Raw genomic sequence first — 22,505 nt, 5'->3', positions numbered from 1 at the left:
ATTAAATATTTATTATGTTTCAATTTGTTTATTTATGCAAAAATAACTTTTAAAGTAACGGAATATAAAAGTTATTTTTGCATAAATAAACAAATTGAAACATAATAAATATTTAATGTCACTATAATTTTAGTTTAATGCAGTAAAATTGAAATATAAACTCTATTAACTGAACATCTTAATTAAGTTACATTATTTGAAATGGTAATAGATAAATTATCAAACAAAGTTTCAGTGCACGGACGGAGATCATCCTAAGCAAACTGCATTATGTATCACGTTTTCCTCAAGGTTTTCAATTTGTCGTAAATGTAATTTAATATACAAATAATTGAATAGTGTTTAACAAAATTATAGGTCACTGTGTGTTAATAAAAATTCGCAAATGTCTGATTTCAATTTTAATGAAGGAACGTCAGACATTTACATAATTTATTCCTGGGACGGATTATTTCCTGAAATAGACTCATACGATATTAAAACCGTAAAGGGAATTTAATATTAATATATCCAAATCGAGACTACAGCGACAAATTTACAAATCTCGGTTTTCTGTGTAATATTCAAAACGTCACTAAGCAAAATAATTAATGTCAATAATTTAAATATACATAGAGAATGTATCTATAAAATATATTTTTATAGTTTCCCCCTGGAAAAATATTTTTGTGATACGTGTTTTATTAGTAATTAGGATCATTTCATTTTATTACTCAATAAAAGTGAATATTTTTAGAATGGCAGTTTTTAAATACCTATAAAATTTTTAACCCGAATATATTATTTCTGTTACCTCTCTTACATAGCAAAACGCAATAAAGGGAATAATAATTATAATGGAGGTAGTTATCAAATATTGCACAATTAAATAATTTATAGTTTTGTTCTTACTACTTTTATGGACATTGTTACTGCCGAAGTAATCTTGGCCAAGTAAAATATGGAAACCAGAATCAATTTCGTTCAACTATTAAATAAATTCATTTGAATAATTAATTTTTATTCAATTACTGTTTATTGTAATGAATAATTAGATAGTTTTCATGAGTGGTACCCATTGCGGGCAAAATTTAATTAGCAAAAATTATTAATAATTTGGAACTAATGAATCTTATGCAATCTCTACAAGTTTATTTTGGAAACAAAGCGTGGATAATTTCCATTCCAGTAAACGTAGGTCGTACGAATTTTGTGAGGATCTCTCCCTAAATTAGTGCTTCCTCTCCCAAATTCAATTAGTCAAATAAACTTATTAAACACAAACGTTGCGTAGGATGAAGGAACCACAGATCTTTTGTTTCATACACACGACATCCTGCTGGTGAGTCCAATTTTCTAATTGTCCCAAATATAAATTTAATTTAGCTTAATAAACATTACAACGTTGAATAATATATTATCTGGGATTATGTACTTTTATGGCTTAGTTAAAATCATTTGTTGGGCGTTAATTTTCTTATTTAATTAATTATAATTTTCTTCTCAATTAGGTCTGCAACAATCCCCGTTTGGATGTACGAACCCCTTTTACACATAAGCGTTTTCAAGTGGAGTGTTTAACGGCAACACAATACCTCATTATTGCCATTCGCCGTCCAGAAACGCATTCGAGTCGAGTTTAGTGGGTTATAAATTCGCGAAAAAGGTCGTATAAACATTAGCCAACCGTTTAGTATGAAATTAACATACCAGTATTGGCGCCTTCTTATATTTTTACCCGAACGTTCGTTCCAATCTTTATATTTGTCTGCGAAAAAATAAAATAAACCGTCAGTGTGCAGATACTGTGGGAGGCTGCGAATACGTGGGTTAGTTTTAAGGCGAACAGGGAATTCCAGTTTACTATGTACAGGTGGGTATTAAACCGTTTCTTTTTTTACATAAAATGCGTTCAACGCCAATTTCTGCCAACCAAACCAGCTACCCATGATGTGAATTCGTTGTGGCAACGTGCAGTGCAAATATTCTAATTAAAGTGTTTCATTAGAGGCAAATACGATTAGGTACTTAAAATCCATTATCAAATTAGCCGGATATGGACATTTTGGGGGTTGCACGAAGTGCACATGCACATTAATTAAATAAAACCGTAACGCCACAAAGTGCTAACAACAAAATTGGCAATTAAATATTTTTTTACGGTGTTTCAGGCAATTTTAAGCCGTGAACAAATTGCAACGGTCTGTCAATTATTAAAACAACAAAGCAGAAAAATAAATATAAATAAATTCTGCACCATTCGAAACGCAGTCACGAACATATAATTTAATACAAATCCGATTAGAGCGCGTTATGTATTTTAAAATAGACAACGTTTTATCATTCATTTCGCATCCCGGAGTGCAGTGACCGTCAGAGTTTCCACCAAATTGATATACAATTCGTCCACTTTATTTTGTCCGTAGGAAATTGAGTTTGGAAGTTGCTCCATTCTTGTCCCCCAACTTACATCTTTACATGGCAAACGAATGCAAAACATCGGCGTAACATGTCCCAGCACTGAAAACTTAATATAAACAACGTTGTTTATTTATCGATCGGGAGTTTGATCGGATTATCCAAACAAGGTTACGATTTACTGGGCCCCAGTTTGTGCAGACCTTCGACGAATTAATTGAGTAAATCGAGTGAAAAAATTGAAATTTAAAGTGGAGCAAAACAAATGAGTTCTGTCCGCGTTCAAAGCGGCGACTCTTGATCCATGAATTTGAGCACTGGAAGGTATTTCTCACTCTGCTAAACACTGCTAACGCGCCACTTGTTTCCCGATTTTACTTTCGCAAAACTTATCCGTCCCACGGTACAGATTTATTTAAATTTTTGAAGGTGAGCATTGCGCGTATCGCGGCGTTGTTTTAAAAGTATAATGTTGTGAAGACGAATCGTTTGGGTGATAAGGAAATGATGACTGTATATCTCCCAAGTGTCCTTCGCAACGGAGGTTTTTTATTCATGACTGTGGAGAAAATTTTGGCTTTTTAAAGTTGTAACTTGGGGTGGAAATGATGATTTGTGTGTCAACCTCAGAATGGTAAATTATACGAGCAATTATTTTAATAAGTGTGAGAGCTTCTATAAAAATATAATATTCGATTAAAATCAAATCATACTTTTGTGCAATATATAGAGCAGTAAAAACTCCATTAAGATGTAATTACAGGACGTTCTCAAATAAATTCTCCATTAAGGCCGTTCCATTAATATCAGTTTATTATTATGGATTAGATTACACAATATTTTAAGTTGGCAGAAATTATTCTCGAAACATAATGGAAACTCCAATAAAAAAGTTTAACTGCCTTGGGATAAATTTAGCACTTGAAATACACTTAAATTATTCCATAATTCAATGTGCAGAGGGTCAAGCTTGGTCAAGCAAAAAATTTAAATTTTTATGAAGCGAAAACTGATTGATTATTAACATGCTAGAGTGTAACAGGATTATTTGCTTTATTTTTATTCCTATTGGAGTTTAGAGCTTATTATATTATTTTTAAATTGAACAAGGAACAATGTTGTACTTGAATTCAAGCTTAAGCATTTTTGAATTCTAATAATAAAGGAGTGGTTGGTTTCACAGAAACAATGTGGCAGAAATGTTTTGAAACAGAAGAGACTGAATTAATAATAAGGTCTGAAGATAAGAAATTCACTCTATTCTACATTTCTATATTTTCAGGTGTAATAAAGTAGGATTTTCAGTGGAAAATTATAACAAATTTTCTATGATAATTTGCTCTAAAAAACTATTTTATTTTGCATATTGCACAAAGGATTTTTATTATTTCACAAGTTTTGCATCGTAAATTTAAAAGCATTATAATTTATTATTCATAATTTAAATGTAAAATAACAAATTTTGCATTTTTTTACATTTATGATAACACGAATTGGCTTAATAATATATAAGCCATTTTTATTCACTTTTTAGGTTTACTCTTTATACGTTTCCGTCTCAAATTAACTAAATTAAATTATATTATATGTCCCCTAACAAAATAGAATAAAAATATAATAATTATTAATTGGAATGCCAACAAATTATTAATTATTTAAAGTAATAGTATATAATTATTTTCTATTACAATTAGTACGTGAAATATATTCACATATTTACACTGTAGGTTTAATTAATTTTGTAACGTAGTATGTAATAATTATACACATACAAGTCATACAAAATTAGTAGATTATTATTTATTTGAAACAATATGGCAACCTGAATAAAAAAAATTAATAATTTCCAAATTTCAGCCCCAATACTCTAAACGATTATTAACATGTTGGTCCTATAATTTAAATATTAGGGTGCAGCAGGATTATTTATTTTATTTTCAGTTATATTAGATTTAAGCAATAATATAAATGTCAAAACTAATAATTTCCAAAAAAAAAAACATATATTAATATTATATGAGTGACACAAAATTAATAACTTAACATAAAGAAAAATTATAAATAAATATTCAATAATTTTTATATTGATCGAATAATTTTATGATAGCTAAATTAGAAAGTTTTTAAAAAGCTAAAATAAAAAAGATACAAAACATATAGATAATTATTTCCCAAGTTATAAATAAAAATTTAAATCAATTATAGTGAAATATATGAAAGTTTCTGTATTTATTTAATAAAATTGTGTGTTACACTAAATTATTTAATAACAAATTAAAATATTGATGAACTAATACAAAATTATCTGAATATTAAACACGATAGTTAAATTTAAGCAAAGAAACTACGTAAGTAAATTTCAACGAGCAACTTTTTAGCAAACAATGTTTAAGCTCAGAATAATCAAACAAGATTTAAATTCTGTTTAATTTACGTATGCCTTCTCTAAAAGGATTTAACTATAAATTTTGAACAGTACATTGAAATTTCATTCCAATTTTAACATGTTGAGGTTGAATATAATTCAAAATGTTTTATACAAGTAATATTTTATTATTCATTACTGAATTACATTATGTTTTTTACATACTATTTTCATTATTAATTTTTTAATTAGTCCACACAAAATTAATATTAATTTTATATTATTATATATTAACAATTAAAATTACGTTGTCTGTATCTCTTCTGAATATTTTCCAAAATGTGTATTAAATTAAAATTAAAAGGTCAATATTGTTTTTAATTTTAATCTTCTCAATTTCATCACTCAATAAATCAATTATTATTCCAATGTTTTCATTCTGGTGAGTTTTTGGTGATCAGTCCTGTTGACTCTTACTAACAACTATTATTTATAATATTCCAGTGAAAATCCTTCTTTAATACATCTGCTTGTTATTTTTGATATGCTTTGGACATTATTAATATTTTTTTATATATTTGCTCCGCTCCTTTATTGTTACAATTTAAAAATGATTATTTTAACATATGTTTAACACCCGAAGCGTTTTATATATATCATGTATATAATTGATTTAAATTGTTTAATTCACATTCGCAAAAAAAGTTGTTTATTGAAATTTATTTATTCAATTATTCTGTTTATAACTAGATTAACCAGAATATGCAATTACGCAATTATCGTTTCAAATATGCAGAAAATGCTGCATTATCAAGCACAGTCGAACATTCAATGAATCAGAAAAAGCAAACAATAGCAAAATTCCGACAATAAAAGCTTTATTGTTTCTTAACTTGTATTAATACTGAATAACAAATAAATGTCTAGATATAGATTATTTTTACTGCAGCAGGAAATTATCTTTAGAATTCCTGCTACTAGTCCACCTTTTGATAATAAATTTAGTGTCGAAGCTTTCTTTTTAACCCATACATAATTTACACCTACTAAATATTTAATTAATGCTAAAAGTCAATATAAAAATTGCTGGTGAAAATGTAAAAATGTCAAATATACGAATTATATTTATTTTTTGTAAAACGGTGTATATTTTTACCTTTAGTTTTATTGTTAAGTAACTATTAATACTGAGAAACAAATAAATGTCTAGATATAGATTATTTACACAGTAGCAGGATATTATCTTCAGAATTCCTTTATTGTAATGAATTTAATATATTTATTTTTAACTCATACATAATTTACACCTACTAAATATTTAATTAGTGCAAAAAGTCAATATAAAAAACTGGTGAAAATGTAAAACTGTCAAATATACGAATTATTTTTATTTATTGTAAAACCGTGTATATTTTTACCTTTTGTCGATGGCCGTTATCCATTCCATTATTAATAAAAAACTGTCCAAAAAACGAAAATCAAAAATGAATCAAAAAACTATCCAAAATCACTTTTGGAGCGTGGGTGCGTGAGACGGCAAAGGATCAAGAGGAGCGCTCCCGGTTCACCAACATCATAGGTGGGTTTTTCGGCTAGTCGCGCGCCCGATTTATGAACGGCCGCCCGTGGTGTAGACGAGGCACGTAACGAGCAACAACTGGCAGTCGTCCGCGGCACGCTGGATCACCTCTCTCCTGCGGTGGTCCTTCGCGCGGGAATCGGTCCACGAGACCCCGGAGGTGCGCAAGACTTACACACACGTACGCGAACCAGGTGCACACCTTCAGGATTTTCTGTTGTTTTGGAATAACACCGTCCTGCTAACACATTACGGTTTTGCTGCTGCACCAACTTTGATGTTGCAGGAGTAGACTTTCTGATCGTTAAGGGTCTGATCGTTAATCGTTGCTTAATCGAGACATGCCAGGATATCTTGTATTGTACGAAGGGTGCCATTATACCCTCGGACTGTGTGTGTCAGAAACCCATTAGAAGTGGTATTAAGAGCTTGCCACATAGACACATATTATAGTAGACTAATTCATCAATTAATTCTCTTACATATTTAATATAAAACACTAAGTGTAAGGTGTAATTTCATCCAACTCATCTAGAATCATCAGCCCCGTCATTTTCCATCTGTAAATGGATACAAGAAGGGTTGCATGGAAGGCAATCAATCAAGTTTGAACGTCATGAGACATTGGCACGTGCCTACATTAATTTGCACGTGTGCACCTGTAAAATTTATGTGTAATGAAGGTAATATTGGAAAATTGATACGCTGAAATGAGAAGCAGTTAAATCCTCTAATAATTTCATCAGAATTCTAGACTTTATTTCAAAACCTCCCACATATCCTTTTTTGTCATGGTTATTCGAAATGAAAATGTGTTATTTTTATATTATTGCTTTCTAATTCGTTACAGACTTGTTCTATAACTTCGTTGACTTCCAACTCTAGGAAAAATATTTATAGCATCTTCAGGAATGTATAATATTGCCAAGTCCTGATAAGAAAACGTCGATCAATCATCACGAACATGCCTATCAATTGCTGCCAGTCCAAAACGTGTATTAATTCTTGGTTAATTTCCATCCACGTTTACTCCAGGAAAGTTTAACCTTCATTAATTTATGATAAATGCTCCTGTAGGTCTCAAGACATTTTATGTTATTAACCTGAGTCTGGCCACTTTTTGTTCTTCCTAAAAACCTGGGTGATATAGTGGCTGACCATCATTTACCCCAACATTCCAACTTGCCAATCATTCATTCAACCAACATCAAAACTTAAGCTTATTGCTGATTAATTTATAAATACATTGCAAACCAAATTTTTTTAGCCTCCCAAATTACCTTACCAAGGATTTTGAATGTGTATTAAATTAATTTTAATTTTAATCTTTTTAATTTCATCACTCAATAAACCATAATTATTTATTCCAATGTACTCATTCTGGTGATTTTTTGGTAATCAGTCCTCCTCACATTTATTGAAAAATAAAAAACTTATATATAAGGTTATAATGAATAACTCGTTCAGTGATTGGTAATTTTATTTGCAACAAATAACATAATATCTTACATATGTATATATTTTTCTAAAAATATTTTAAACAATTTAATCTCTAGAAGCAATTTATCAGTACTGGAATTTGCGGTGAAAATTGAACTTAACAATAACATTAATTGAGTAAGTTTGGGAATTCTGCGATAAGTTTCACCGTGGTTTATGAGTTAACTAAATACATTTAAAGCTTTACTATTACCAGAGACTAGTATTTAAATCTATAGAATACATCTTTATACGGAAACCTTTAATATCAATTATGATATTCCCCAAACTTTAGGAACAATTGATGGGAGAAGTACCATTTAAAAATAGTAAATTAAGGTTAAAATAATTGTGTATAAATTGTAATATTTCATTTAAATTATATACTAAATACATTTTAATATAAATATACATATTCACAAAAAAAAAAAAAATAGATTCTAGAATGTGTTCTTGCAATTCCATTATTGTCTTCCATCAATAGTATTCATCCGTCCTAAAGAAACAATCAGAATAATTAATTTAAATGTATATCCAGATAGTATAAACAAACTCTATTTAGCAGGAAAGTGAAAAAGTTTAAAATCTATGCACTGCTGTTTAAATTTGACAAGTTTAAAACAACTCATAATTTAATTTAACTAGAAGATGAACTATTTTGTTCATTTAATATTTTACACTTGCGTTAATTTATTTTGAGATCCGGTCTCGCTCCTTCGACTAAGATTAGATACTGATCCTTCCAAGACATCACTCATAGCGATGGCAGCGCCAGTTGCCGCTTCTCCGCCGGGTACCAACTCCAATGGAAGCTGGAAGACCTCCTCAATGCTTTTTTGTAGAATCGGATTGCGAATTAGGCCTTTGCCATTACCTAAAATTCGAGAAATCTTCGCCTCGTGGAGTAATCTACTGGGCATCATACTAAAAATACAAAAACAAATAATTAATAAGTAAATTTGTAGATTTATTAAGTGACATACTCATGTAAATTATCTATTAAACCTCTACAAAGTGATTTAAAGACCGTTCCTAGTTGAAGATTATTCATGGTTATATTATAAACGCTAGATTTCATTTCTGGATTATGTCGCTCACCCAGGCAGGTTGGTCGAATCTTTAAATCAGAATTTGTAGTATCTTCGTTTGCAAGATATAGTACTTTATCCCATACTTTGGCTACAAATTTAAAATAATAAATAAAATGTACAAGTTACAAGAACGTACAATTATTACATTGAGGAACTGAATATCCCAATTCTAGAGCCCATTGCTGAAGGGTTTTAACAAAAGTAGCCAAGCAATTTCCTCCATTTAAGGAGGCAGCAATGGCAACATACGTATGATTGAAATATGGAATATACTCTACTGGTCCTGGCAATGGAGGACCACCTGTTGGCTGAAATTTGTTGGCAACATAAGTAATTTGAGCCGAAGTAGATATATTCAAAATGGCATCTTTGTTGCTCTGAATCGAGGACAAAACGCTGCACTGAATGTCTCCCATAGCGACACCTGAAACAAGATCCATTAATGAAACGAAACTATTTAATTTGGAATTATTACCAATAGCCGTTCCAGCAGGAATGCTATGCCAGTTCTCAGTAAGATATCCGGCGGTAGTACCTGCAGGCGCCACTTCAGGAAGTAAATGCATTGGAAAATTGTAGGCGGTCAAAATGTCCGTGTTCCAAGTACCCGTTAGGCAATTGTAGTATCCCCAACTGGCTGCGTTTTGTTCCGACATTACGGGCTTATCCAGATTGCACAGCATGGCAACAACAAAGTCCCCTATTGTACCAGCACAGTTGAATTGTTTCAATAATTGACTCCTAGAGATTGCGTTGGTATTAATATTGTTTCAATCTAAGGAATCTAAAGAATCTAAAGAATGTATTTTATGCACTTACTCGTATTTTGTCAGCCAGAATAAGGTGGGAATGCCATAACCAGTAGCAATGTTTATGTGCGAGTGTGGCCTAGGAAGCCTGTCCAAAAAGCTCTTATCACATCTGGTGTCTTGCCAAGTGTAAAGAGGCGAAATATTCTCTGGTATCACATCATATCTGACGTTTTTATCCTTTTCCACGATGTTCCAAGCTTGACGCTTCGAAGTATGAGTCCAACAAGTTACGCCATGCATTTGGCAACATATTCCTATGGCTGACACCTACAAATACATCATTATGACGACACAGGTCTACTGCAACTGATGGTAGAAAATTGAAGTTACTATTTCTACAACACAACTAAAATAGAAATAATAAGGTGTAATTGTCCAATTTTAAATATAAAACAGCAGGAAAATTATGTACCTACTTTAGAAGTATTATTCAATTACAATTGAACATTTTGAACATTATTCATATTAATATTATAGGGGCAAATTGCTGGTTTTTATCTAATCAGGGATTATTTATGCTCACTTGACTAAGCAGAGGTTTAGGCAACTTGGAAACGCAGAAATTCATTGCCGATATGATTTTCGAGACGTCCTGTTTGTTCTCTCCAAAATCCGTTTTGGGGGGTATGTTCGCTTGCGTGTCCTTAACATAATGGGCCTCCACTTGATTGTTCTTAGTGGTGATTATGCTGGCCTTGACCGACGTGGTCCCTATATCGATTCCCAAAATGCAATAATCCATGTGGCTGGTATCTGCAACATGAGATAATTGAAATATTTACAATATCAATCATACACTATTGTATTAGATAATTAATAATATGCCTAACGTGTGACTAGGTTATGATGTAAATATACAATAATTAACAAGTTCCTGTTAATGTATTATTAAATATTTAGTTATGTCACGATAGTTACTATTAAACATTCCATTCTGAGTACTACAAAATTTTACATAAATTACAAACTAATGGATTAATTAATCGGCGAAATTAACGATGTGGGATTTAAATATTTATTAACATATCTACTTAGATAAATATCTTTTGGCAGTTTCATCAAAGAAAATAAATACATCTGTAATTATTATTTTTAGAAAAACAACTTACATTGCCAATGTTAAAAAATCCAAATTATTGAATTTCAGCATGTTAACAAACTAATTAATTTTTTTGAAATATTAGTATCTAGCAGAAATAACAAAATTAAAATGAAAAATAAATAGTCTCATTACAAGAGAAATATAATTTGAAACTATTGTAATGTGAATGATGAGAAATTAAAATAAAGTTTATTTTGTAATTTCAATGTAACCTACATATTATTAAATATATACTTACAAACTAACACTAGATATATATGAAATTATATAACGTGCCTAAATTACACACACACACGAAACTGACTTATTAAAACCGCGGTCTAAATCCGTCTTTTTATCTTGCGTATTACATGACTGTAAACATATCCGATATCACAAAATATGAACAAAACAGCAATATCAAAATATTCCAATAATTCTACAAAATAACTATAAATAGTGGGGCTGGTTATTAATAATTTTCATAAACATAACATTTCATGCCTAAACCAATAACTTTTATAATAATAATCGTATGTAAAAAATTAATAATTAAGTATTACTCTACTTAATTTGATATAATTTTTAAAATTATTATGACATTATTTAAGTAATTATTAAACACAAAGATACGCACTCAAAATCACACAGTAGTGTTTCCCTAGGTTCGTACTGATTGCCACTAATCTGAAAGACAACCTGTAGGCATGGTGATACGTTTGTCTTTGTATTTACTTCCACCACACCCCCGACCGGACTTCATATGCAGTATGAGAACATTTTATTGATTTAGTTTATTCCAAATAATGTGGGACTCATAAACATCAATCACGGCGTTTAAATACCTGCTCATTTACATATAAATAGCAACTAGTAAGTAAGTAATAAACATAATCAATAAAATAATTAGAAACTTTTTTAACTCATTCAGCAGGAAAAACTCTGTTATAAATATAATTTTCATGTGTAGCTCAATTTAATTAATTTTAAGGCTTAAACAAAATATATAAATTTACTATTAATTTATTTAGTTTATTATTTTAACATTTAATCTAATATAAATATAATTTTAATATATGTAGCTTAATTTAATTAATTTTAAGGAAAAGCAGACTAAATTTATCATTTCGTACATTATCTATCTATTTTCTATCTTAGATACTTCTAAATTATTAATTATATTCTTAGTTATTTGAAAAATACAGATCTGATTTAATTCAAATTTTAGAATGAAATATATAAATAAAAATAAGTTATTATGCTAACTTGTAATAAAATATGAATTCTGACAATAAATTTTAACAAAAATAACATCTTAAATCACCAATCCAGATTATTTAATGTCCACTGAATATCAAAATAAATATATACCATAATAAAAATGTCATAATAAATAAAGTTGATAAATAAAAGTTCACAACCAATAAATGAATTAAAATAAATAGTGATAAAAATGAACTTACATGTGAACAATCAATCTCCTGATTGCGTCGGGTGATCGAAAAGTGCGAAAGTTCCCTACGGCACACGTTTATATTATAGCCGGCCGTTCTTCGCATAAACAAATAACTTGAGCTGTTGAAAAACGTTTAACATGATACACTCGGCAACAATATTTGCTCAATACTCCACGAATATGTTATCGAATTTTATTAACTTCGCACGAGATTCACAGTTGCGACGTTCACCCGATAAAACAATTTTACTCCATGTAGAACATGAGACCGGTCGGTTAATTGTAATAGACTCGACTAATGGAATAATGAGATAAAAAGGTACGTGTTTCAAATAGACGAACGGTTCGCTGCCCCGTTGTTGAAGCTTTTAGCTGAACGCATTAGCAACTCAGACACATTTTTTAACGAATGTCTGCTGCTTGCCACAACAGCTATTCCACTCCATTTATGTTTGGGAACTTTGAAGAAATGAGTAACTTTAATTGATATTAAGAAATATGTTTAACGTACTTTAAAAAACCTATTTGTAATAACAAACCAATGATTTTTTATATCCTAATTCATTGGTACGTACGTATTTTGGTTAACTTAAATTAATGATTAAAAATAAAATAATTAATGACAAGGACAATTCGTACATATAAATTTGAGTCGTTTATCATTCACGTATGGAGGATTATATTACAAACTTATCTCACAAACAAATTATGGCTTATAAATTACGTAAAATGTATGGAAAATAAATAAATATTTAATGAACTTGATTGTTGAATTGAATTTTAGTGCAATCTTCAGACAGGCAACGTAAATAAGGCGATGATAAAAAAGCAAAAATCTAAATATACCATAACAATGTATACTTAACAAACAATTGTTGGTTAACTATTATCAGGTGAATAACTAATGACTGACTAAAAACAGAAATGAACGTTTATAAGTAAAATTATATAGTTTCACCTACCCAATATAAATGAGTAATATATTTAAAATATCTATAAATAAACATAACAGTATTTGAAAATGTGAATTAAATACATAAATCTTTAACTGGTTCCTAGGATCATCGCACATTCGAAAACTGCGCGAGTCGTTGTGTTTTTAATAGAACTCTTGGACGGTGGCTCTTGAACGAGCTAAACACGTGTTTTTTTCGTTCTGACATTATTCAAGTTAGTAGGTGGAAAATTTATCGAATAATTAATTACTCAGTTTTCAGTTTACTTAAGTTTATCTATTTATGTTTGATTGTGGATCATTTTAATTGAATTTGATGAAAGGTTTCCATATAGTAAACTAGGTATTTGTGTACTTAGTCAAAATGTTTTACATATTAGAATATTTTAAAACTATTTATGTGAAAACTAAGCCAACAAAAAATGTGTAGAGTAGGAGTAGTTTATTAAACCAGTTCCGCTTTAAAAAGGATTCCTTAATTACGTTCCATTTGATTATTTTTATTTTATTAAAATTAATTTTTATTCATTTTATAATGTATTTTATTTTCTTTGTCATTTCTTAAAAGAGATTAAAGATACAGTATTGTCAGAATGTAGAACTTTAACAAATTGTTTGAGTTGTTGTTGTATCTTCAAGATTTGGTAACGTAGAAGGAAAAAATAAAACTGGAAGACCAAGAAAAACCAATAGATTTCAGGATAAACAAAATCCATTCCTGAGTTGAACTAACTAAAACTTTATTTTCAACAAGATAATGATCCGAACCCACTTCAAAATATTTGAAGCAATGGCTTTTTAGGAAAATAATTAATATTATGACCTGGCTATGTCAATTTCCCGATCTAAACTCTATTGAAAACTTATGGGAGATAATGAATAACAAAATAAGACGCAAAGAGTATAATAATCAGCAAGATTTATTCACTGTTCTGCAGAAGACCTGGCAAAATATGAATCCAAATATTATTGACAATCTATTGCTTTCCATTAAAAATGGTGTTTGGAAGTTATTAATAACAATGGGAATTTTACAATAGATTAGTGTAGAATTAATTAAAATACGAATAACAAATTATTTGTAGTAATAAACTTTAAATGGTTGCTCCAATTTTTGCCAGCTCATAACAAATAATCATAAGTAAAATTAATCTTTTTATTTTTTTTATTGTTTAACTATGTAATTGTAAAATTTATAAAGGGAAGTTAATTTTTAATATATATTTTTTTTAAACAGGACAAAAAATATTTGAATTTTAAAAAAAGTTGCTCTCCTTTCTGCCAATACTGTATATTTCAAAGTTTTAATTTGTTTATCACTTCCGGACACCCTGCATTTTGGGGCCGAAATGAGAAGGGACACTTGTATATCATTTTTATTAGAAATACAATATATTAATGAAGACGTAACAAAAATATACTACATGAGTACATTGCTACAAATATATTTATTGTAGTTGAATGTAATTTAAGCCATTTACCACTTTTAGGGGTATTTTACCCAGTTTGCTGTGTTTGATTAAAAATAAATTTCACTGTGCCAAACAATTCCCGCCAATCTGTCAGGTCAGATGACGTAACACACTGTTATGTAAACATTCTAGCGGTGTTTTAATCAAAAATGGGACTTACTCAAAAGCTGATCCAAAATGTCATAAAGCGCTCTAGCACTGACCATATGCTTCTAATCAGCGTGAACTTTTCGCATATTCTAAATATATTTGATGAATGCGACTCCCTCTGAAAGATGTCACATGCGAAGCGGTATTTGGCCTTATTTTATTGTCACAATTGCTCTATTGTTTTATTGCCAAAATATTATTTTACCGTGGCGTACGCCACAGCGGGGAGGCAACGCAGCGGAATGCAGATAAAGCACGGTGCAGGCGTGATGGGATGCTGCGATCAATTCTAATGACGTACGAAAAATTTTATGAATTAAATTTGGGGTTACGTGCGGCAACTCGGATCTCCGGCAGGTGAGGCGACTTTGGACCGACGCCAAATTGATTCCTGATAGTTTCTGTTTACTTATTTACGTCCACGGGACGATGTTCAGACGCGGATATAAATAGACTGTGTCACGTTGCACCATCTTGCAACATCGGCCTCGGTAGAGGAACAGCAGAACGAGTTTTTTTCCTTACTAAATTCCACATGTACTATTATATTTATGTGTTTTGTTTAATGATTTTGCTTATTCGTAAATTGATATAAAAAGGTATGGTGGGCATTGTTGTTTATGTATATTGCAACCGTGACGTCATACACGGTAGCTAATGCTGTGGAAGGTAATCGATAGCTCCAAACGAAGAATTCAGACAAGAGCGACAGAGACGGCCGAACTATGAACTATATCTTCTTCATTCAAATTTAATTTATATTCTAAATTATTTAATACCTTTAATACCTAAAATTTTGCTTATTGAAATATTTTACATTTGTCACATAACACCTACATTAATAATGTACCTGAAGATTCGTCAGAAGTCGAGTCCTCTTCCATGTCTTAAAACTTAAAAAACTTCACACACTTCACAATATTCTTCCACTATTTTTTCAAAACAATATACGTTACTGTTTATGACTTAAATATGTCACTTAAATGTTTCGTACATCAATAAGATATTATTGTACAGTACTTTGTTTGTATTTTTTATCTTTTGTTATTGTAAACAGTTAGTGATCCCCTGGTGTGCGTTCTGAGAATTAAACTGATAAGCATAGTTTATGGTTATTGAGAATTTCTATCTGCGGATCTCTGAATGGTGTGCGTGATGCGCTTGCGCATGGCAGACCCCTTTTGAGCGGTAGTCGCCATATTGTGCGTTTGGCATTTCACGTTCTCGAGGGTGACGCTTGCCGAACAGCCGACCTTTTTCAGTTATCGTTTTAGTTAAAGTTAGTACAGTCAGTGAGAAAATGGTTGATAAAATCGAGATGAGCTTAGACGACATAATAAAGTCGAACAAACCACGCAGAGGCGGCGGCGGTGGACGCCGTGGTGGCCGCGGCGGCCGCGGTGGGGCCGCCGGCGGAGGTGCTGGAGGCCAGGCCAGCCGCAGGGGATCGAATTTTAGACGTTCAGGCGGCGGCGGAAGAGACGGCGTCCAGAGGGGCCGCGGCCGCGGCGGCATTACAAGAAGCTACACCCGGGTAACTAAACTTAACCATAATTTTACTTAAATGAGTTGTTTTTTTCATGTGGAACATGGCTGTGGATTTTGAGTTTGGGTTCTGCCAAAATAAACGCCACTCGGCCACACTCACAAACGAGCTCTTGTGTGGGCATTTGACAACAAACCATACTTGTTTCTTTAGGGAGACGTGAACAGTGCATGGAAGCATGACCTGTTCGAAGGCTACGGTCCACGCAAGGTGGCCGCAGCCCGAGCGATCGTACAGGCTACCATGGGGCCCACCAAGCTCATGGTCTCTAATCTCGATTTCGGTGTGTCCGATTCCGACATTCAGGAGCTTTTCGCCGAATTTGGGCCCCTAAAAAGTGCCGCCGTTCACTATGATCGCTCCGGTCGATCACTTGGCACCGCTGATGTCATATTTGAACGAAGAAGCGACGCCATTAAGGCTATGAAGCAATACAATGGAGTTCCCCTGGATGGACGTGCCATGAACATACAATTAACCACCTCAGAAATCCCTTCACCCATCAGAAGGGTGAACCATGATCGACCAAGGAACTTTAACAGGCCCACACAGAGAGGGGGAGGCAAAACACGACCATCAAGAGGTTTGTAATTTTTTATATACATATTTTCATATTCATATTTATATTCATGTCATGGTTAAAAATAAACATCAGTAAGTTAAATGACTGAGTATCATTCTGAATAGATATGGAAGCTGTTTACATATAATTTTTGGTATTAGATACATTTTTAAATGTTTTCAAGAGGAAAAATTAAATTGTTGAAAACAAAAGATCTGATTTTACTGGTTAAATAGGGATCCTTATCTTCACATTTAAACTGTCTATCTTTATGATAGATATTTATTTTTAAAATCTAATCTAAAATATAAATCAATATTTACAATGTAACCAGCTTTGAATATCAAAGGATCAGTGAAATTTTGTAAATCTTTCAAATTACCTAATTTAATTAAAATATATTCTAACAATCACTAGTAGCATTAAAATAATTTTTTATATTGTTGAGAAATAGTTTTATATGAATTCAGTGTAGATATATGATCATAATCAAAGTAATGTGGCTTTGGTGTACAATATTGCTCTGACTAATAATTATAATAGTATATTTCCACCACAAAAGCACAAATATGTTACTAGTTTGTTTCTTTACTTTAATTTGATCCAACATAAACATTACCAATTAGTAATAGAATTTAAAATTGTTTTAATTGTTTCAGGTGGTCGTGGTGGACGTAATCCCCGTAACCAAAGGAAAGGAGCGGCTCCGACCGCTGAAGAATTGGATGCAGAACTAGACGCTTACAGCAAGGAGACAAAGCAGTAAAATGAGGCAAATAAGCGTTTTAGTGATGGACACTGACTGTGTGATTTGTGAATTTTTATTTTAAGTATGTTTGATTAATATAAATTATGCATAGGTTTTGTTTGAAAACATATTTGATACCATCCCTGTAAGTTTACATTGTTTAAAGTTTATTAATCTTAGAATAAATAAGTCTTAGATTAGAATATGAATTGTTTTTGTCAATTTTACCAACTGTATTCATATTTAATACACCTTTTGAAATTATATTAACGTTTCATTCGCTAATTGTTCAATTAGTTCTTAATAGATGGGGATTAATTTTGTCGATATTGTAGATGTGTGCCTTTTGATATGACAATTATAATATATTTTTAAACATGACTTTGGTTTCATATAGAATTTAGTGAGGAAGTGAGCTGTTAACTTAGTTCTTACACTCATGTCTTTCAAACTCATAATATCATATCTTCATTATCTGTATATTTAAAATATACGTGAATTTTGGAACTAAGTATATTTCTAATGTATAGTCTTAAAATACTCTTAATAAGTCTGGAAGATGTAGTTGGTTAACTTTTACCTTGTTGAAATTAAATAAACATAATTTTAAAAGATACCATATATTTATTAATAGGTACAAAACTATCCTAATAAAATTCAGTCTAAATTATCACTTATAAAACACCATCTCCTTGAGCAAAATGATTAAAAACAAAATAATCACTTAAAACTTAACTAAAAACCACACTAAAATTAAACTTGAAATTTTTATTGAATTAGAATTTGATCATTCTTCTTTTTTATTTCGGTTTACTTTTGATTTGGCATTCTCAATCAAATGTCTGAAAATCTTCTCAAATTGTTCTGTGACATTATTCAACCATCCACTGTGGACCATACCTGGGAACAACAAGATGACAGAGGTGAACAAATACATCAAAAAGAAATTGTTTATGGTGCTTCCGACGTAGGCCAGCAAGGATAACGTCGCCAATGACAAACTGAAGTACTGAAACAATATATTTATTAATTAACTCAGTTAGTAGTCATAAGAAGTAATGTTTGTAAGCAGAATATGTTTTATTTACATTACTAATTTTTTCTGAATAATAGATTTGCTCAACCTCCCAAGCAAATAAAACATTTAATAAGATTCATAATCAGATAAAGATACACTGCAAATGTGGAGTAATTTGCTTCTCACATTAAAGCAGACATAACCAATAATCAAAAGAAGTGAAACATCTTACCATTTTTGGATTGTTGACTCTCATCTTATAAAAGGTGGTTATTGATAGTTCAGTCTTGGTTTTGTACAAAATAACATTGGTACAGAACTCATCGAACTTCTTTTGCTTGTGAGCAGACCAATGTTCATTCTTGAACAATGAATTAACAATTAATGGTAGAGTGTAGTCGGCCAATGTGATGAAAATTCCAAGCAGGGAAAGCATCGTTAAAAAACTCGGATCACACAGCCAAGTGAATGTAAAAAAGGCTGTGGTGGCTGAAAAGAAATTTTCAAGAAATGCCCTTAAGATTGACAAATGACAAGTTTGCATTACCTCCGACTATTGCAGATGAATGCCAGTCTTTTTCCCACAGAAGTACACTGTTTGCTTGAACAACCAATTCCTTCAAGGGCTCCAGCGATTGTTTGAGCCTTCTGATTTGTGCATCCTAAACAAAACATATTTTTAGGTTGTGTAATATCATTTATAGGATCTGTAGGGACAACAAATACCATAGAATGAGGAAATCGTATTTTATAATCATAGTAGGTGACCGTTGGACTATCCCCAAATACATTCTTTGTTTGAAATACTTTCTTGGATGTTATTTCTTGCGAAGTTTCTGAATCCTTTGGGGTAAAATGGTATTTTCAAGAGATGGGTGAGTTGTAAAGATGATTAAATTAAAGCTTACCTCCTCCGACATGACTTCTGCGTTTTATTCTTCCTTAACGTGAATTTGAAAGTTTGACGTCTAAAACTTCAAGTGTTTGTTTGGGATATACGTTATACGACTTGACAGTACAACCGTAATATTTCTATTACGCAATCTACAATGTATGTTTCAAAATGTGTATCCTATTGGAGGTAGATACTTACTGAGATCCTAATATATGCGTCGCTAATAATTGCGTTGATATTTAGTCAGTTCCTCTATGGTAACAAATTGTTGTTTTTAACCTAGGCTACTCGAATCGAAATTGCTATTGTAAGCGTGACCAATCACACTCAAGAATATTTTTATATACCACCAATCACGTTGGACGTTTTAACCGCCAAATTAACAGCTGTTTCATTTAAACCTTTATTGCGAAATATTCTTGATTCTTATAATTTTTAATTTTTTTATGGTGATAACTGAACTATTGATTAATTCATGTAAGTAATTATTTAATTAATAGAAATTATTCCTTTGTTATTATATTAAAATTTTTTAATAGCGCCTCTCGAGGCGAACTTCCTAAGTAATTTTAGTCACAAACTCTTTGGTTTCTGGGAATATCACAGATGTCACTAAATAATGAATATGAAATAATTGTATAAATTAAATTCCAACAATTTAAATTTAATAAGTGGCAAGGTGGACATAAAATACAGAAAAAACAAATGTCAAATAAGAGTGTAACTTACATATTTTTACACTAAGATTTAAAAAAGAATTTCGAGAGTGTTTTGGGTCCGAGATTAATGTGTGACTGTGACTGAATGAGACGTTCTGATTGGTCGTAAAATTCAAAATGTGTGCAGCCCAGTAGAAACGCCACTACAAGCTTGTTATGACGTTTCTCCATTGAATTGTAGCCTCATAAATTTAGTATTTTTGTTCAAAACTTGTGATATTTTATAAACACATGGCTTCTGGCGCGGTAAGTGTTGTTCGGGGCATGAAATACGTACGTTTCCAAAGACACTTTCGTTAACAATTTAACCGTTTTTAGATGTCCAACAACGTCGAGAACCTCTCCCCTCAAATCATCAGGGGGGTTGTTCGTGAGATGCAGGAACTAGTCACGACACCACCAGAAGGCATTAAAGTTCAAATTAACGAGGAGGATGTCACCGATATTCAGGCTTTTATCGAAGGACCCGCAGGTACGTTTTTGCATTTTTTTTCCGTTGCTCCGGTAAGAAGCACGTTTTAACAACTTCACATTTCCTATAGGAACACCTTACATGGGTGGGGTTTTCAAAGTGAAGCTCACCTTGGGCAAAGGTTTCCCACAGGAGCCACCCAAGGCTTTCTTTCTGACCAAAATATTTCACCCCAATGTGGCGCTAAATGGAGAGATATGCGTCAACACGTTAAAGAAGGATTGGAAATCAGATCTCGGAATCAAACATATACTATTAGTGAGTTCACATGCATTTCTAATTATTGTTATGTATAATATTTTAATTATTTTAGACAATAAAGTGTCTTCTTATTGTACCAAATGCTGAGTCTGCACTGAATGAAGAGGCTGGCAAGCTGTTATTAGAACATTATGATGACTATTCCACAAGAGCAAAAATGATGACTGAAATACATGCACAGGTAAGATATAAATATGTTTATATTTTATCTATAGATAATAACCTAATCACTTTTTAAAATTTATTTTTCCTGTATATATCAAATTTCCAAATATATAAAATATGTCAGGAAAATAAGAATCAACAGTGAATAATTTAATTGCATTTTTTATTTAAGAAATTAATTATAAGTATTTTTTTTTGTTTGTTTTTTATATGGATAAGTAATCAAGGAATAGAATTGTTTTTCAACAAATTTAAAAGTAGAAACAATATTTAAACAAATGCTGTTAATAATCCATTTTTACCAACAAGCAAATTTTAAAAAAATTAAACAAAAATGTTAATAATTGTGACGGAATTTTGGCTAATCAATATTAGATCTCAATTATACACATTATTTTAATTGATATGCAAGTCTATAGATAAATATTGACTTGATCACACATTCATCTGTTTTAAATACTGAGAGCATAACTACATACATTTGCTACACCAATAACCCCACATTACTTATATATACAGTAGGAAAAACAGTAGTGGGATGCTTACTGTTTCTATTCATGTTATTTCTTTCAGGATTCAGATGGACCAAACTCTTTTCGTATAATATATATCAAACATTGTTTCGTTTTTTTTTCCATTTGAATTATAATAAAATTAAAACTTAATGTGCAATGTGGTATAAATAATTTACATATGTTATATTTTAGCCCCATAAAATTTGTAAAGGAGTGATAGACGGCCCTCTTGCCAAAAAACACGCCGGCGACAAAAATAAAAATATATCTGCAGAGAAGAAGAAAATACTGAAGGATAAAAAGAGAACTTTAAAACGATTATGAAAACATTTTTACAAACTTTTTTATTTTTTTAAACAATTTATAATTTCAATAAATGTTCTTATTTTTATAGATTTTTCTTATGTGAATATCACAAGAAACTGTTTCGTCGTTCCATCACTGCATTATCAAGTACTTCTTTTTGATTTTTGTACATATGTTTATAAAACTTACTCAATAAAAATTTTTGAAAGGAAGTATAATAAGTTTTCCCAAAGTACCATTTTAAAACATATTTGTAGATAATAAGTCCCTGATAGTATAATAATTTTGTATTGAGCAAGTTTTAAGAATGTTTATTATTTTTAGTACAAATTAAATTGAACTGACTTTTACGTTTTAAGAAATGATTTTATTTAATATTTGTGTTGAGTGCAATTCTTTTTTAATTATTTTGTACATTTTTAGAATAAGTAAAGCTTTGTCAAATTATTTATTAATAAAAT

General features: G+C 30.9%; 5 protein-coding genes across 14 annotated transcripts in view; 2 read left to right on the top strand and 3 right to left on the bottom strand.

Moving 5' to 3' along the window:
* The window catches only part of LOC109609621 (rap guanine nucleotide exchange factor 4), a 71,895-nt gene extending 65,511 nt beyond the window's left edge, over window positions 1-6,384 (bottom strand). The window contains exon 1 of the mRNA XM_049967790.1: window positions 6,181-6,384. Within this exon, the coding sequence (XP_049823747.1) occupies window positions 6,181-6,209 (29 nt within the window). The 5' untranslated portion in view covers window positions 6,210-6,384. The remainder of the gene's footprint in view (window positions 1-6,180) is intronic.
* A 1,419-nt stretch (window positions 6,385-7,803) lies between these two features.
* Window positions 7,804-15,896, bottom strand: LOC109609618 (sedoheptulokinase-like). 8 transcript variants are annotated; one of them, XM_049967804.1, is made up of 9 exons: window positions 14,848-15,437; window positions 10,247-10,476; window positions 9,731-9,990; window positions 9,387-9,652; window positions 9,057-9,335; window positions 8,919-8,999; window positions 8,804-8,852; window positions 8,505-8,744; window positions 7,804-8,316 (listed from the first exon to the last, which is right to left on the bottom strand). In XM_049967804.1, the coding sequence occupies exons 1-9, from the start codon at window positions 14,891-14,893 to the stop codon at window positions 8,298-8,300; spliced, it is 1,470 nt and encodes a 489-aa protein (XP_049823761.1). In that variant the 5' UTR covers window positions 14,894-15,437; the 3' UTR covers window positions 7,804-8,297. The 8 variants fall into 8 exon arrangements, with proteins under 8 accessions (XP_049823761.1, XP_049823757.1, XP_049823758.1 ...); XM_049967800.1 differs by adding an exon at window positions 12,268-12,322 and having other exon boundaries at window positions 8,804-8,999; window positions 15,139-15,434; XM_049967801.1 differs by adding an exon at window positions 12,268-12,322 and having other exon boundaries at window positions 8,804-8,999; window positions 14,848-14,863.
* A 118-nt stretch (window positions 15,897-16,014) lies between these two features.
* LOC109609619 (THO complex subunit 4) lies at window positions 16,015-17,957 on the top strand. Its single transcript, XM_020026318.2, has 3 exons — window positions 16,015-16,371; window positions 16,537-16,966; window positions 17,605-17,957. Exons 1-3 carry the CDS (start codon window positions 16,138-16,140, stop codon window positions 17,709-17,711), a joined length of 771 nt encoding a protein of 256 aa, XP_019881877.1. The 5' UTR covers window positions 16,015-16,137; the 3' UTR covers window positions 17,712-17,957.
* Window positions 17,958-18,446: 489 nt separating this feature from the next.
* LOC109603413 (ADP-ribosylation factor-like protein 6-interacting protein 1) lies at window positions 18,447-20,024 on the bottom strand. Of its 3 annotated transcripts, none has more exons than XM_020019910.2 (6): window positions 19,805-20,024; window positions 19,620-19,755; window positions 19,438-19,554; window positions 19,259-19,373; window positions 18,944-19,200; window positions 18,447-18,593 (listed from the first exon to the last, which is right to left on the bottom strand). In XM_020019910.2, exons 2-6 carry the CDS (start codon window positions 19,629-19,631, stop codon window positions 18,570-18,572), a joined length of 525 nt encoding a protein of 174 aa, XP_019875469.1. In that variant the 5' UTR covers window positions 19,632-19,755; window positions 19,805-20,024; the 3' UTR covers window positions 18,447-18,569. The 3 variants fall into 3 exon arrangements, with proteins under 3 accessions (XP_019875469.1, XP_019875467.1, XP_019875468.1); XM_020019908.2 differs by having other exon boundaries at window positions 18,447-18,702; window positions 19,805-19,952; XM_020019909.2 differs by lacking the exon at window positions 19,438-19,554 and having other exon boundaries at window positions 18,447-18,702; window positions 19,805-19,951.
* A 244-nt stretch (window positions 20,025-20,268) lies between these two features.
* Window positions 20,269-22,129, top strand: LOC109603414 (ubiquitin-conjugating enzyme E2 S). Its single transcript, XM_020019911.2, has 5 exons — window positions 20,269-20,571; window positions 20,644-20,797; window positions 20,868-21,055; window positions 21,111-21,239; window positions 21,931-22,129. Exons 1-5 carry the CDS (start codon window positions 20,557-20,559, stop codon window positions 22,060-22,062), a joined length of 618 nt encoding a protein of 205 aa, XP_019875470.2. The 5' UTR covers window positions 20,269-20,556; the 3' UTR covers window positions 22,063-22,129.
* Window positions 22,130-22,505: the final 376 nt, after the last annotated feature.

The sequence above is a fragment of the Aethina tumida genome, chromosome 5, assembly GCF_024364675.1.
Source record: "Aethina tumida isolate Nest 87 chromosome 5, icAetTumi1.1, whole genome shotgun sequence".
Classification (NCBI taxonomy): Eukaryota; Metazoa; Arthropoda; class Insecta; order Coleoptera; family Nitidulidae; genus Aethina; species Aethina tumida.
This window is presented reverse-complemented; position numbering and strand designations above follow the sequence as displayed.